At 35.5% G+C, this 15,293-nt stretch overlaps 1 protein-coding gene across 4 annotated transcripts in view; it reads right to left on the bottom strand.

Moving 5' to 3' along the window:
• The window catches only part of XPO4 (exportin 4), a 107,509-nt gene that overhangs the window by 53,363 nt on the left and 38,853 nt on the right, over nucleotides 1-15,293 (bottom strand). For 2 of the 4 annotated variants that reach the window (XM_063101479.1, XM_063101480.1), the window contains exons 4-6: nucleotides 10,712-10,850; nucleotides 998-1,114; nucleotides 103-256 (exon numbers count right to left, since the gene is read on the bottom strand). In XM_063101479.1, coding sequence (XP_062957549.1) covers nucleotides 103-256; nucleotides 998-1,114; nucleotides 10,712-10,850 — 410 coding nt within the window. Of the gene's footprint in view, nucleotides 1-102; nucleotides 257-997; nucleotides 1,115-6,177; nucleotides 6,242-10,711; nucleotides 10,851-15,293 lie in introns of those variants that run through there. The other 2 variants (XM_063101482.1, XM_063101481.1) reach the window with 2 other exon arrangements.

Raw genomic sequence — 15,293 nt, 5'->3', positions numbered from 1 at the left:
TGCAAAACCTGCAGAAATAAATGACTTTGTACCAAAGTCATTAATTCACCTATGAAAATTACCACAAATAAACTATTCAGTATTCAGTTATTTAAAGGATATAATTTGGAGGAAGAAAGTTCCAGCTCAAAACTTGATTGGCAAGTGCAAGGTAACGCTGAAATACTGAAGACATCTGAGCATTGAGGTTCTCCCGCCTGCTGAACTCCTGCAGAACTTCAACAGTTAACATGAAGATCTGGCGAAGGTCTTCTTCCTAGTCAATAAATCACAAATACTGTTGTACCGAAAACTTACTCAAAATGTATTCCCTTTTAGAACCATAAAAAAAAACGAACAAAAACCTTAAAATTTCCAATGGAAAACACTATTTCCTTAAGAACATTTTCCATTTTTAGGCCTCTACTCCTAATTTTCAACACTGTATGCTTCCAAGTGAGAGACCAGTAGGAATACATTTATTGTAATATAAATGCTACTCCATAGAGAACAGTCTTTGACAACCACTGCAGAGCTGGAGGAATCAGTTGCTATAGTGCACAGCCCTAGGATTTAAGCCAATGCCTTCACATAACTTGAGTCCAGAGCCAAACAATACATACGAAACAAAGAGCCCACACCATCTGCAATAACACTTTAAATACATGGCTCTCTTTGGCATTCTGCCAGTCCTATTTTTAAGGCCAGCAGAATCCCATCAATTGAATTAATTGTATCTAAACACAATAAGAAATAAATAATAAACTAAGCTTCTTTTTTAGTATTAGTATTCCTTTTGTTTTGTTTATAGACTAGAATTAAACAAGTAATTTTTAAACTGTCGACTACGTTCTCCAAACCTATCACTTTACTATATTCTATGAAACCACAACACAAATCCTCAGGTACTATTTCTGTTGAATAACCACAGAAAAAAATGTTCTCACCCCATTAGGAATAGATTGAGTAAAAAGTGAATGATCCAATAATTAAACTACAGGAACAAAAATATGAGTACCTGAAAAACTCTTTTGCAGTTACCATGGAATTCCATACTCAGCCCAATGTTGCTAGTTTTACTTGAACTTGAGAATTCACTTAATAGTGCAGTTAGAATAGAACAGGCCAGAGTTTGCTGTAATTATTTGATAAGAAATAATTGTGAGGAATTATTTTTTGAATGCTATGTTTCAATACAATATTTGTTCAAGCATAATAGAACATTTTCTCTCTACCTTTAGATCTTCTGTTATATCTTTAGATTTTCTAAGTAGCAGTTAGAAAATTAGATATGAGAAAATAAAGATTAGCTCTCCTTTCTAAGTGGCCTGTTAAGTGTTAATAGTACTTCCTTGACCCAAGTTACACAAATCCATCTAACACATGAACTCAGGACACATGCTCAGTAGTAGAATTCAAATGATATTTTAAAATAATCAGTATTGGATGTATTATTTCATTTAATTCGCACAACAATCCATACCCCCATATTACATTTGAAAAACCTGAGAGGGTAAGTAATTACCTAAAGCCAGCTGAGATTTGAACCCAAGTCTGTCTGACTTTTTGTTCTGATGTCTGTAAAATGCATTCCCAAACAGATGAAAGTGAAACCGATTTTATTATCTCCAAAATATTAACCAGTTAGTACCCAAAAGTTTTGTAAATCAAACTGAAGATTTTCCTTTTCATTGGTTCTATCCAACAGGCTCCTAATATTGACTGATTTTATTCACAGACTGTTTAAAGTCAAGGTACCAAGGATGGAGAGAAGGATACAAATTATTTTGGCATGTTTCCAGGAGTGAAACAGAAATATGCACACTACCTCTGAACAACCGAAAGATTAAAGTCAAGACGATACTATTTATGCAAGCTTATACAACAGCTGAACCAGTCTTTTCCACCCAGCAACTGCAACATCTTTGTTCAGAAATGCTTCTGATGTCAGTACCTTGACCCTACAGATGCTGATCTTGGCAAATCTTAGCAAATATACATAAAATTAAATTCCTAAAGATTAGCATGAGTTGATACTTGTTGAAGTTAAGTGATAGTTACATGGGTGACCAAATATACTATTTATCTATTTCTGCATGTCTGAAATTTTCCTCTAAAAAATGTAATATATAATTAAATTCCTATTGGCTTTTTAATGTCAACTAAGATAAGCATGACTGTATAACTAATGTTATGGAAGGCACACTACCCCATACATTAAAAGAGTTTTCCAGACTTTTCTACAATGAGGAAGTAAAACAAATTCTCTGGGGAATATGACGGTATGACCAACGGTGACTTCTACAATGATAAAAGTTCTTGAATGTTCCTGGTTTATCTTAAACACACACACTTTGTAATTTTACTTCAAAACATACCTTTGTTTAGATATAAAAACATCCTCAGATCCCCAAATCTCCAAGAAACATGGGCCTATTTAACTGTCTTTGCATGGCCCTAGGCACAGGGAGAGGAAGACACATGGTCTGGAAATCAGGCACTAAAACCTCTAACAGAGAAAACAGTTTATCACATGCTCGCGTCACCTTGCAGTTAAAAGGGATCTTAAAAACTCATCAAGTACAATCATTTTTTAGTTAATAAAACTGTAATTTAAAAAAATGGCTTTCTTTTCAGATAGTGATTAATAATTAAAGTGCCAGCAATCAACACTTTACAGACACATTTAAATAACATCCAGATCAACTATGAACATGATTTTCAAATATAGCTGGGCTTTGGTGAGGAAAGTAGGTATTAAATCAAATTAATGAAATTCAGAGGAAAAAGCTACCTTCAAGATCCTATTATTCTGAAAACAACTTTTAGTAACCCCTTATTTTTTATAAGTCTTAGCCTTAGCTTTTCACTTACTCTTTCTGAATAAAACTTCAGTAACTAGAACACTATTAACAAATATCTAAATGTCTGAGAAAACTTGTCTTTCTTTTTTTTTTTTTAAATTTTATTTTGTCGATATACATTGTAGCTGATTATTGCTCCCCATCACCAAAACCTCCCTCCCTCCTCCCTCCCCCCCAACAATGTCCTTTCTGTTTGCTTGTTGTATCAACTTCAAATAATTGTGGTTGTTATATCAAAACTTGTCTTTCTAAAAAAGGAAATTAATTTCAGAATCTCAGATGAGATAATCAACCTACAGAAAACAGAATTTACATGTGATTGACATAAAAACATTCAAGCTAAAAAGAACCCAGAAGCACTCATTAAAAATAAACTGTTATCTTACAAATAAATCATCTATAGTAATTTTCCAGTTTCCAACTTGACATAGATTGTTTTTTAGTGCATTCACCACAAAACAGCGTATTTTTAAACTATGACCATATTTAAATTGTCAGTAACACATGTCTAGTGATGATTAAAATAACATGTACTCACAATAAAGCTTTACTTTCGAGTGAAATAAACATTCCCTAAGATCACAGATACGTGTCTATGGTCAAGATGTGAAAGAACTGAGTGAAGGAAAGGGGCAGGGCAAGACAGGGGGCCCCCGCAGGGTCACTACTGCTCAGAAGAAGGAAGGATTGTTAAGCCAGTCTCGTTCAACTACAAACCTCAGCAGACAAATGAGGAGCCCCCAGGGGTATGAAATTGCTTTTAAGTTGTACAATAAATATATCCCTCCCAAACAGCAAACTTTCACATTAATGAAGTACAAATTCACCCATAAAAGCAAGTACATTCTTAACATGAGAATTATGAACAAAATGCGCTCTTATTACAGACTTAGGTCCCTGGACATAAGAATCTTTTTGTTCTTAAACAATTTTTCGTCCTACAAAAATAATATATCTTCATCTTCAAAAAATACAAAGTATAGAAAAGCAAAAAGAAAATAAAACTGCCTACAATCCGACCATCCAGGGGTTATTACTGCAAGTTATCTACAGCTTTCTATTTTTTTTAATGCATTGATATACATCTATATATAATTGTTATTGACCCATTAGTATTGTTTTATATTCTACTTTTTCCACTCTATGCTTATGAAATAAGAAATCTTTAAGAACAAGTGCATTCTATTCAAATGTATCACTTAAAGACTTAAGAAATACATAAAACAAATTACTATACAGCATGATTAGAGGTAATAAACAGAAATCAAATATTCTAGTTTTAGCCATACCTAAAATTATCACTTTTCAAAGAACTAAAATTCAGTAAGATATTTTCAAAGAAACCAGTTTAATCTCTCCTTAATTTGGAAGTCCTGTAAGAATATGAGATTAGCATCATAAACATTAATCACACTATACTGTTCTGGCTCAAAGGTGTCAAATGAATGGAGATTCCTGGAGAATGATGAATTAATTAATTATACATCATGAGAGCAAAGTATTTCCATACATATCAACAAAGTATTTCTCCCTACTCATACGGTAAGGGAATTAAACATACCACAAAATGCCTGAGACTTACTTCCAAATATGTTTACTCATTTTCAGAACTTAATTATCAATTAAATCCCCTCAAAATGAAGTTACTCACATTGTATAGTAGATAGGGAAGCAAGCCAGAACTGAACTCCCAAGGGAGAACAGAGGCCAGCTCCTTCCCAGGACAGAGAAAGAGGAAAGGGGGAAAAGCATTAAATCTGCCTAGGAGAAATCAAAAGCTTCAGTCTTTCTTCCCCTTGTGGAAGGCTCCTGTCTGCTTGTTCCAGACTTTTAGGTCTCAATGGTCCTAACTCCCCCTTTACCGACCAGAACCTTCAACTGCTACCTCTCTGCCCTTTGTCAGTCAGGGCTAGATATTATTCTGTATAGAAACAGTGACTCGGATGTTTAAGCGGGTCAGAAACAAAAGCTAATTTAAGTGAAATAGAATAATTTCAAAAATAAATTCAGTGAAATTAGATCAGAGTTGACTGATTGATAAGCAGTATGAGATTGTCAGACTGAAGTTAACAGGGATTTGACCAGTACAAAATACCATTAGTCCAAATCTTAAACTTTTAAGAGGTTAATACAATGCCTCAATTGTCCAAGATCATAAAGAATTAAGTTAATGTCTCTTAATTTTCTAAATGCAGCCATAAAATATTTTTTATAAAACTTCCTGTAAATTCTTCAGAAGAGTTATTTCTATGGCAATTCTTACATGCTGTTACAATAAAGTGACTAGCTGGAAGCTACTACAACATAAGGAGCCTTACACTCTTTGACAAAGTGGCGCCAGATCCCCAGTGCCCTCTGATTTATGACTGCTTCACAGCTTTTCTCAATCAGCCTTTGTTGCTGTCTATCACACCGCTGCTGGCAATTTGACTACCACTAACAGGTAATTCTAAATTGATCATTTTCATTTGCCAACAAGTTAGAAACCAAACAAAATTTATTAAAACTATACGTAAAAAAAAATAATAAATAAAAACACCCCGCAGGACTCTTAGGAGTTCATTACAAGAATTCTACTATTTAGACCAGGGAGTCAGAAAATCTGGATTCTAACAGTTCAAGATTTCATACTTCAAAGGACTATGGGCAAAGCACTTTATCTTGCCCTCAGCTTTCTCATCTATAAAAAAAAGGACTACTACCCTCTACCCTGCCTAATTCATATGATTCCCCTAAGGTTCAAATTAAATAATGCATGTAAATGTAGCAGGTTATGATAAGATAAGGTAAAGTGGCAACAGCATTTTTATTATCATCATAAAAAATAACCACTGCCTATTTTGGCTTTTTTGGTCCTACCTCTTGACTGTTACCTACATTCCACCGAATTAAAATTACAAGATAAGTTAAGTTATTGCTTAAAAAGAGAGCCAGAACTAAAGCATCATTAAAGCAGTATAACAGATGCTCAGTAAATGTTGCTTGGATTAATGAATCAGTGTTTATGCCCAACACTATGTTAACACAATGCAGGTGGAAAATAAATACATGATGTGTTCCCTGTTTTTTAAGCAACTTATAAATTTCAAAGAGAAAAGTTAAATATATAAAACAAGTAGAAGACAATGCAATGAAGTCGAAAGGTTATGAAAAAGTCTGATACATCTTCTTTCATTGAAGTACTAAAAATTCACAGATTAATTCACTGGCCAACAATTAAAGTAATTCTTGTTTTCACATTAAAGGTTGTACAGCAGCATTCTCATTTCTAACAAAAGCCATTAATTTCATGCTAGTGAAAAAATGCTCTTCAGAGATAGCTTGCCTTACTCACCAGCTTACTGTCACAAGCACAAGATACTCAAACACTAACTCCAGCTGACAAAATAAAACTCTGGTTCAGAGAGAGGATTGTCTCTTATAATAGCCTGGCTCTTACCCCAGGAGCTTTATTACCAAGAATAAACTTTATGAAAGGTTGCCATACATAAAGCAGACTTCCAGCTGCTCTTCTAAGCAAACATCAATGAGACTTGTGATAAGAGAGATTAACTTGGCTATCACTCCAGGGGCAGCGCTGCTGTAGACAAGTGAATTTCTCACCCACTTCTCACTAGCATGGCAAAGAGGAGGAAGGGAGGCTTACATGCTAAATTAAAAAGCTTTAAAAGTGATTTAACATATGCCTGCCACTTTCAAAGGAAATAAGACAACCATGAAATAGATTAAAATTTTAGCTTAAATGTTAGCTTAAAAATTTTTTTTAATGTAGCTAATCTTCCTAGGAAGGAAAGTTTCCATATCCTTTTCAAATTAGTACTGAGAGCATGTCTGACACTATTGCAAACTGAGATGAAGTGACCGTGGTAACCTTCACAATCATGGAAGGAAAACAGCCTCCCCACAAAGACAGACATAAGATAACTTAATAATCGAAAGACAGACATAAGATAACTTAATAATCGTACATGCAGAATTACACTAAGAATACATCACAATACGTGGAAAACTGTATTGTGTCTAAAAAAATTATCTCCTTAGAAAACTCATATTTTATGAATTAGATGTAATCTTTCCATAAAACTACCTGTAGAGAATCAAGACTGTAAGATACTACATAAAGCATTTAAAGGAAAGCTAATGTGTTGGTTATCTATATTTTTTAAAATACACAAATTATTAGTTTTCACTCACGCATAACAGCATAAATACTTTCTTCTGCTTTTCAATACTTAAAATATATTGCTTGATGGAGAAATAAATGATTTACTATAGTTCACTTCCCAAGATTCTAAAAAGAAAGGTGTAAGAAACTACAGGGAACATAGTACAAACACTTGGTGAACAAGAACCCCCTGAAGTGAATATCATCACATTTATTTCACATATTAGTGAATTAATCCCTAGAGAAGTTAAATAATTTGTTCAAGTTAGGTAGATAGCAAATGGCAAAGCTGGGATTTAAACCAAAGTGTGAATCCAAAATCAGTGTTCTGTTATACCTCACTGCCCCTAAACCTGTATAATCATGTACATGAGACTAGTGCAGAGGAATGGGCCACCAAAACCCAATACTCTTAAACAGGGAAGGGCCGCATACAGTTTCTGGCCAATGAAGGTTGGTGGAAGCATCATTTTAGAAGAGGTGTGAGGGAAATGTTACTTACCTAACTTAACAGTTCATGAGGTCCACCCTTTCTCCAATTATAGAAAATCAACAGTTAATAATTTCTTCTCACTAGATCAATGTTCTGATCATTTTATCACTCTACTTTCTTACTGAGGCTTTATGCCTCTCTTCCATTGCTATTCATGTCTGAGACTAAGAAAATCTTAAGTAAACTCTTGACCCACTCCCATAAATTCTTAATAGCCGAGAAGGAAGATATACTAAAATGTTTTAGTGGTCTGGAATCTCATTTTTTTAGACCTGCCCGATGAGCTAGTTTCAAGCTGCTGGGCAAGGACAAATAGGGACGGCCACAGGGTGTGCATTTAACCTGCTGTAGAAATGTAGAGAATGTTTTATAAGTTTTCAATGTGGTCACCAAAATAAATTCATCCTGCAATCTTGAAATTAAATTCCATCTCCCACTATCAATTTCCTACTACTATAAAAGTTCTTAGCCCTAATATTAAAAATTTGACTTTCAAAAAATCTTTGTAGTATTTCATGAGAATAGTAAATTTATCAGCTATTTTCAAAGTATATACACTGTGAATAGAGCTAAATTTTCTCTAACTAAATAGCTACATCTGTTCCAGTCATTCTCAGAACATCCGTTGTTTCAGGGGCTCAGAAACCCCAATTGCCAGGTTGCAGTGGGACTACCGTTTCTGCTGGGTCAAATTACTCTAAGGAAGAGGAAGCAGAGAACTCAATTCCTGAGTATGTGCTCCTCCCTGAGGGAGGCAAAGGACTCTTGATCCTCTGCAGAGGCCCAGTCCCAAGAAGCTACTTGTGAGGGTGAAGGCAGGCGACAGAAATTCTGCCTCAGTACTGAAATCCCAGCTGGAATGAGCACCAAACTAACAAGGGAAAGGCATTAGTCAAAAACAGGTCTCAAAACTGCCAGTAAAGTTCTGCAAGCTTAAATACTTTAAGTCCATCGCAATGAGCCAGACTCCCTGTCAAAATGAAACAAGATGTCCTTAGGTAAAATCTAAAATATGACGAGTAACTTGATTCAGAACATTAGGGGCTAGGATAACATTTCCAAGTAGCAGCCTCAATTCCAAACCCTTTCCCTGCTAGTTTTAGCTACTTGTGTCCACCACTTCTTTTCCCCTCGGCCATCCATGACAGCCACCACTGGATAGTGCACGTCATTAGTTGGAAGCAAATACTAACAAAATCCACACAAATGACAAGATTACCATTACACAACTAATGCAGGCATCCCAGAAGCAACAGCATCTCAAGAGCAAAGCTCTTCATCAGAAATGGAGACCATGTCTACCAAAAGAGAGATCTTTGAAACTGTAAAGAGTAATACAAGTAAAAAAAAGTAGCTCACAAATAATTTTACATCTAACATTTTAAATAGACTCTTATTAGGGGCTTATTTTCAAGAAATCTTCCCACTACATAAAACAAAAACCACAATGACTTATAACACGTAATGATTCAAACATGCACATTTTTGAAGTTGTTATTTTTATATAAACAATTAAATTTCACAATGAGATTAAGTAAAAAGGGCATAAAACCAGACTTTTGGATTACCAAAGTCTCTAGAACTTCACTGTCCAATATGGTTGCCACTAGCTACATGTGACTATTTGAATTTAAATTAATTAAAATTAAATAAATCTAAAAACTCAGTTTCTCAGTCACAATAGCCACATTTAACATGCTCAAAAGCTACATGGGGCTACTGTAGTGGCTACATATTGGAGACTACAGATACAGAACATCTGTATCAACACAGAAAGTTCCATTAGACAGAATGACTCGAGGAAATCTGCCACAAAAATGGCATAAAACACAATAATCCACAAAATCAAAAATCAAAACATATATGGAAATGTTCTGAACCTTAACTGTGTTGGTAGTTCACCAATATACATAACTATCACAACTAAATGAAGTGTGCATTTTAAATGGATGCAGTAATTCATGTAAATTATTCCTCAATCAAGTTGATAAGAAAAAACAAACACACAAACACGTGCGCACGCGCGCACACACACGACCCCTGGTGAATTCCAAAGAAAAAACAAAAAATACTTAGGGTATGTCATAGTAAGTTCCAAAGTCCTGACAAGATTCCTTCAGTCTAGGTCCCTGGTGGTCAGGGTGGGTCCCAGCCAGAGTGGAAGGCAGATGGCTGGAGCTACAAGGTGAGCGCACAGCCACACTTGGTAAAAGGTTGCAAGGGGGTGGTGAGAAGAGATCCGAGACACTGTGGGAAGCAACGCACAATGTACATGGCCCTCCTAAAATGTACATCTACATCTTTACCTCAAAGCATCCCATTTATCATTAAAACCACACCCCTTACTGAGTGGCCACTGAAGAGGTAAAGGAATTCATAAAGAGTTGTAAGGTGTATAGCGTTACACACATACCTTTATCTTTCAAATGACTGAAGAAAAGAACTGTGAAGGTGAAAAAAACACCCAAAATATTTAAAGACTTAGCACCTGAGAATCAGATTGGCCAGGTATTACCAACCCCAATTCTACACAAGTCAAATATCAAAAGTCAATAGTTCAAACCAACAATCACTGCTGACCATTTACACCAGCTCCAGCCCCTCCTGCTTCTGACAGTGACTACAACCAAACAACCACTCTCCAAGCACATCTCTAGTTCTCTGAAAGGTGGACAGGAGACTGGAAGGGGTGCAAAATCATGCTGCTCACAGTAATTTAGTCAAGAATAAAAGCCTCAGTTTTGTTCTGTTGATAATGACATCTGGAAGTCATGATACACCTTGACCTGAACATGACAGATTTAATGATTTTTATGTCAGGTATGCTTTTACATTTTATTTAAACATTTCTGTTATCACTAGTAGTTGTCAAAGGTTTATTAAAAATGGGAAAAAATGTTCAATAGAAATAGTTAGAATATTATGGCATATTAGCTTATATCTACAACCGTTAAAATGATGATGATGAACACAAAGGCAACATGGAAAAACACAGAATCAAATGAAAAAGCAAAGTACACCATATCTATATTATGTACACATATAAAAAAACACAGGAAGAAAAACCTAAACAAATGAAAATTGCTTGCTTTATTAGTTTGTACACTTTTCCTTTTATGTAGCTATCCATTTACCTTTGCTATAATGCTATTTGTGTAATACAAAATAAAAAAAATTTTTAATATTTATAAATACAAACAGCACACTTACCACAGTGGGATTGCCACTACTTATCAACTGGCTGACTTCATGAAAAATGCTTTTGCAGTCAATTGATTTATCTAATGATCCTCGTTTTACAATTACTGCTACTGCTAATAGAATCTGTTCCCGAACATACTTTTGGAGGCTGTAAAACACAAAAATCATTGTGAAAACGTTTACCTAAATCTAATATAAAAATACTCCCAAATTTCTCAGTATGCCAGAAGCTACTAATAACATCGCTTACATGTGAGAGTAGTAAAGCCTACTGGTTATATACAGACTACAAAGCTAGGAGACCTGGGTTCAAATCCAGCTCTGCTATTTACTGGCTGTCTGACCCTGGGCAAGACAGCATTCAGAGCCTCAGCTTTCTCAACTGTACAATGGGGATAACACTAAGAGGGTTATTGTAAGAACTAAATGTTCCTAGAACTGTCCCCAGTACATACTAAGCACTACGTAAGTGGCAGCTGCTTAAGTCCATGTTCAATAGACGTAAGTTAGTTCCCTGTTAAACATTTGAGGGAAACATATCAATAAATCCATTGATTTGGAGATATACTCTGATTTAACATCCATCTCCAATCAGTAGTATATTCATAAGTCCCATTTCCCTTTATCATGAAAAGGCAACATACTAGCTATCCAAGATACAACATTATGGAAACACAAATTCTAAAAAAACTTTTAAGATTTCTTATCTGGATTCTGTTCCTATGCATGACAGCAGAAGCACCCATATCAGGTTGAGGCATTCTATAAAGGCCATTCAACACAAGGACAGAGACTTAATTGCCTTTTTCCCAACCTCTCCTTAAAGGTAAGGCTCAGAAAATATAACCCTGACCTTTATAACCCAGCCTCTAGAATGCCGCAAAGATACAACCACCTTGTGCCCTTGGGAAAAACCCAAACTCCTTAACACGACTTATAAGCAGTGGGGCCCGTCCTGGCTTTCCTGGGACAGTCCCAATTTACCTGCTGCCCAACATAATTATTAATAGTGCTTGTTTTCATTCTCAAACGTGTCACCATTTGGACATAAATTATATGGTCACCCACTTATAAGACCCTGCATGGCCAGGTGCCTGCTCCCCTCTTGGGCTTCACCCTGTCCACACACACTCAAAACTGCAGATGTATTGATCTTCTTTCAGTTCCTGGCTCCATGCTCTTGCACTTCCAGGCCTCTGAACTTCTATTCCCTCTGCCAGGACTGTGATGTTACTCTCTCCAGAAAGCTGTTGTTAAGGGCTCCCACGGCACCCTCCCATGACATGATGCATCTGTCATTACTGTTTGACTCTATCTCCCAGATCAGCCGCCCACTCTAAGCACTAGAGTACGAAAAGCACATTGCCTGCCACATCGTGGGCATTTATTAGACATTTATGCAAACGAACGAACATGTCTCCATATGTCAAGAATGAAGTGAAAAATATTCCTTCAAAACATAGACTTGAACCATTAAGCAAAAAGTACAGAGATCCTACTATGCGTAAGTTAGCTGACCAAAGGGAATTTTTGAACTTCTGGGTAGACAGAACAGATTTATATACACTGATTACTACTAGAAAATGTACATAAATCTGAAGACTTCTACTAGAAATAAATGTAAAGCTACTTATATATATCTCTACTGACAAGAAATAGAAATTATTATGAAAATAAGTAATAGCTAACATTCATTGAGTGCTTATGATATGCAAGGCTTTATATAAACTAACTTCACGAAAATTAACACATTCAATCCTCACAACAATATTAAGCACTATTATGCACTCCATTTAATAACCAGAGAAGTAATGCACAGGAAGTAATTTGCCCAAGTCACAGAGTTAAGTGGCAGAAGTGGGGTACAAGTCCTTTCTCAAGCACTATGATATATGTACCTCTTTAAAACAGGGCACTGTGCATTTCACTCTCTATAAATTTTACCTCAATTAGGAGGAAAAAATACAAAAGAAAGAAAAAATTCTGTGCATGTACTTTGAAGTACACGTTATTTAGGTAGTAGTCTATACTACAAAACCTGTAGTATTCTACCTATGTAATAAGCCAAAAACTTTTAACTTGACTCTCGTCCACATTGTAGGGCATTCAACAAGATAAAAATCTGTGTCATGAAAGATCACAAAGGGCAGAATAATTCTAGATTAAAAGAAACTAAAGAGAGATGACAACTATATACAATGTGTAATCTGTGGTTAAATCCTGAATTTAAAAAATAATCTCAGGGCTGGCTGGTTAGCTCAGTTGGTTAGAGCTCAGCCTTATAATACCACGGTCAAAGGTTTGGATCCCCGTACCAGGCAGCCCCCCCCCCAAAAAAAACCCTACTATACCTAAATATATAAAGCAAATATTAAGAGATCTGAAAGGGGAGATAGACTGCAATACAAAAGAAAAATAATAATAACCTATAAAAAGGGGAAAGGATATAAATAACATTATTCAGACAATTGGGGACCTAAGAATATGGAATCTAAGCTATAATAGATAATATAAATATATGAATTATATCAATAGTATCAATAGTATTGAGATTATGCTCTTCGGAGAGACATGCTGATATAAGGATGAAGTATCACAATGTTTGTGGCATACTCTCAAATGGTTTGGCAGAGAAATGCTATATATCTGAGAGAAATCAAATGTGACAAAATGTTAACTGAGCCTCTACTAGGAAAAGGGTATGTGTGTGTTCATTGTACTATTCTTCCAACTTTGTTGAAAGTTTTTTACTTTTTCAAAATAAGAGTTTGGGAGAAAATATATAAGCAAGCTATATCAATGTGGAACCCTACAGTCAACTCTAGAATAGCTTCTGAATGAATCAAAATTATTTAAGAATGAGATTGTTTTGGATCATACCAGAGATCACACATATACACAATGAAATTCTGTCACAAGCTTTCCAGAGGGCAGTGGTTCCCAGGCTGGAAGTGTCGGGGGACAGGTTGTGATGGACCAAGCAGCCCCAGGGAAGAGAACCTGCCTAGCTGTCCAGAGGCTCTCCTGCTGAGCCTGACCCCTTACAGAGGCTGGTCTGGATGACGAAGGCTGCAGCAGCTGGAGCTCTCACTCCCCACCAGGCACTGTGCTCAGAACTGTCTCATGTAATCCTGATGGCAAGCAAACAAGGTGGGTATCAAGTCCCTATTCTACAGGTAAGAAAACAGAATATTAGAGAGATTTTACGTCAGTTTCCCAAGATTACATAAATAGACTACTCTTCAGAAAACCCTTTTAACAGTTTAGGCCTTGGAGCCAAAAAAAAATTTTTTTTAAATCATCCCATATACAAACTCCTATAAATACAGATGCCTTAAGGTTTATTTTCTTTTATTATAGAAATGTGAAGGTTTCTCTTGACTTCCGTTCAACAAAACACACATTATCAAAACTGATTCAAAATATTTTACTAGGATAAAGATCAAAACAAGTATCATTTTTAGTAAAATTCAACAAAATATGTATCTTTTCCATGGCTGCAACCTGTGATAGAAATTTTGATGTGTGCAAACTACATACACTGTATGCAAAAAATATGGACAAAATAATGCAACGAAAACTTGCTGACACTGTCAAAACTTCTCACTTGTATTTAACTTTCTTTGTATATAGAGGGGTCAAAAGAAAACGGTCCTGTCAGGTCTAGCAAATGTAGTCAAACGGAAATAATAAAAGGGCAGCTAGTATTACATGCAAATGGCCTCATCAAACAAATAAACAAAAAACAACGAATCAATCAACTAATCAATCTAGCTGAAAGAGAAGAGGAAAGTTTTTAAAACCTGGAGCAAGTCTTCCTCATTCTATTAAAACCAGAAAAAATACGCCATACCCTTCTCACACACGTATCCACTCACCTACAGGAGGCATTATCCACTAAACCTTTAATGTTCATGGGCTAAGTAAACCTTGGCTTTTTTCTCTCACATTTTTTTGTGTGTAAAGCAGTTAGCAGTTAAGTAAGTATTGAAGTCATGTCAGTAATCATTACTAAATATTATGAACTCAGAGACTGCTGGTGAACAGGGAATAGGAACAGATACATGACAGTATGTTCTAAAGATTTAAAGTTTCATGCATACCTTTATTGCCATTAATTACCATTCCTAAATACAGTAGATGCACTTCTGATTAAATAGCAAACTTTTTTCCACTGACTTTGGAAATGGATATCTAAAGTATTCAACTGCACAAACAGCAAACGTACAATGTGCATTGCCTATTCTTAGAAGAATATTCATTATCAGGGAACTTTAAAAAAATGGTAAGTAGTATATCAGTTTCTCCTCAAGAGCTGTGTAGCTGACAATTTTCCTACTTTTAAAAAAAAATCATACAAGCAATAAATGTACACACTCTTGTAAAATGTGTAAACAACACAGATGTGTATCAGGTAAGAAGAAATTCAGATTCACCCCATTCCTCAAACCTCATCCCTTCCTTCAAAGGAAGCTGTTAAAGAATTTGGTTCTTTGTCTTACAGGACCTTTTCTATGCACATTTCTGTGTACATACATGAGGGTACTTCAAAAAGTTCATAGAAAAATAGAATTAAAAGATAAAATAATCT

Source organism: Cynocephalus volans, chromosome 7 (genome assembly GCF_027409185.1).
Source record: "Cynocephalus volans isolate mCynVol1 chromosome 7, mCynVol1.pri, whole genome shotgun sequence".
NCBI lineage: Eukaryota > Metazoa > Chordata > Mammalia > Dermoptera > Cynocephalidae > Cynocephalus > Cynocephalus volans.
The sequence above is the reverse complement of the archived record's forward strand: the minus strand, read 5'-3'. Positions and strand labels throughout refer to the sequence as shown.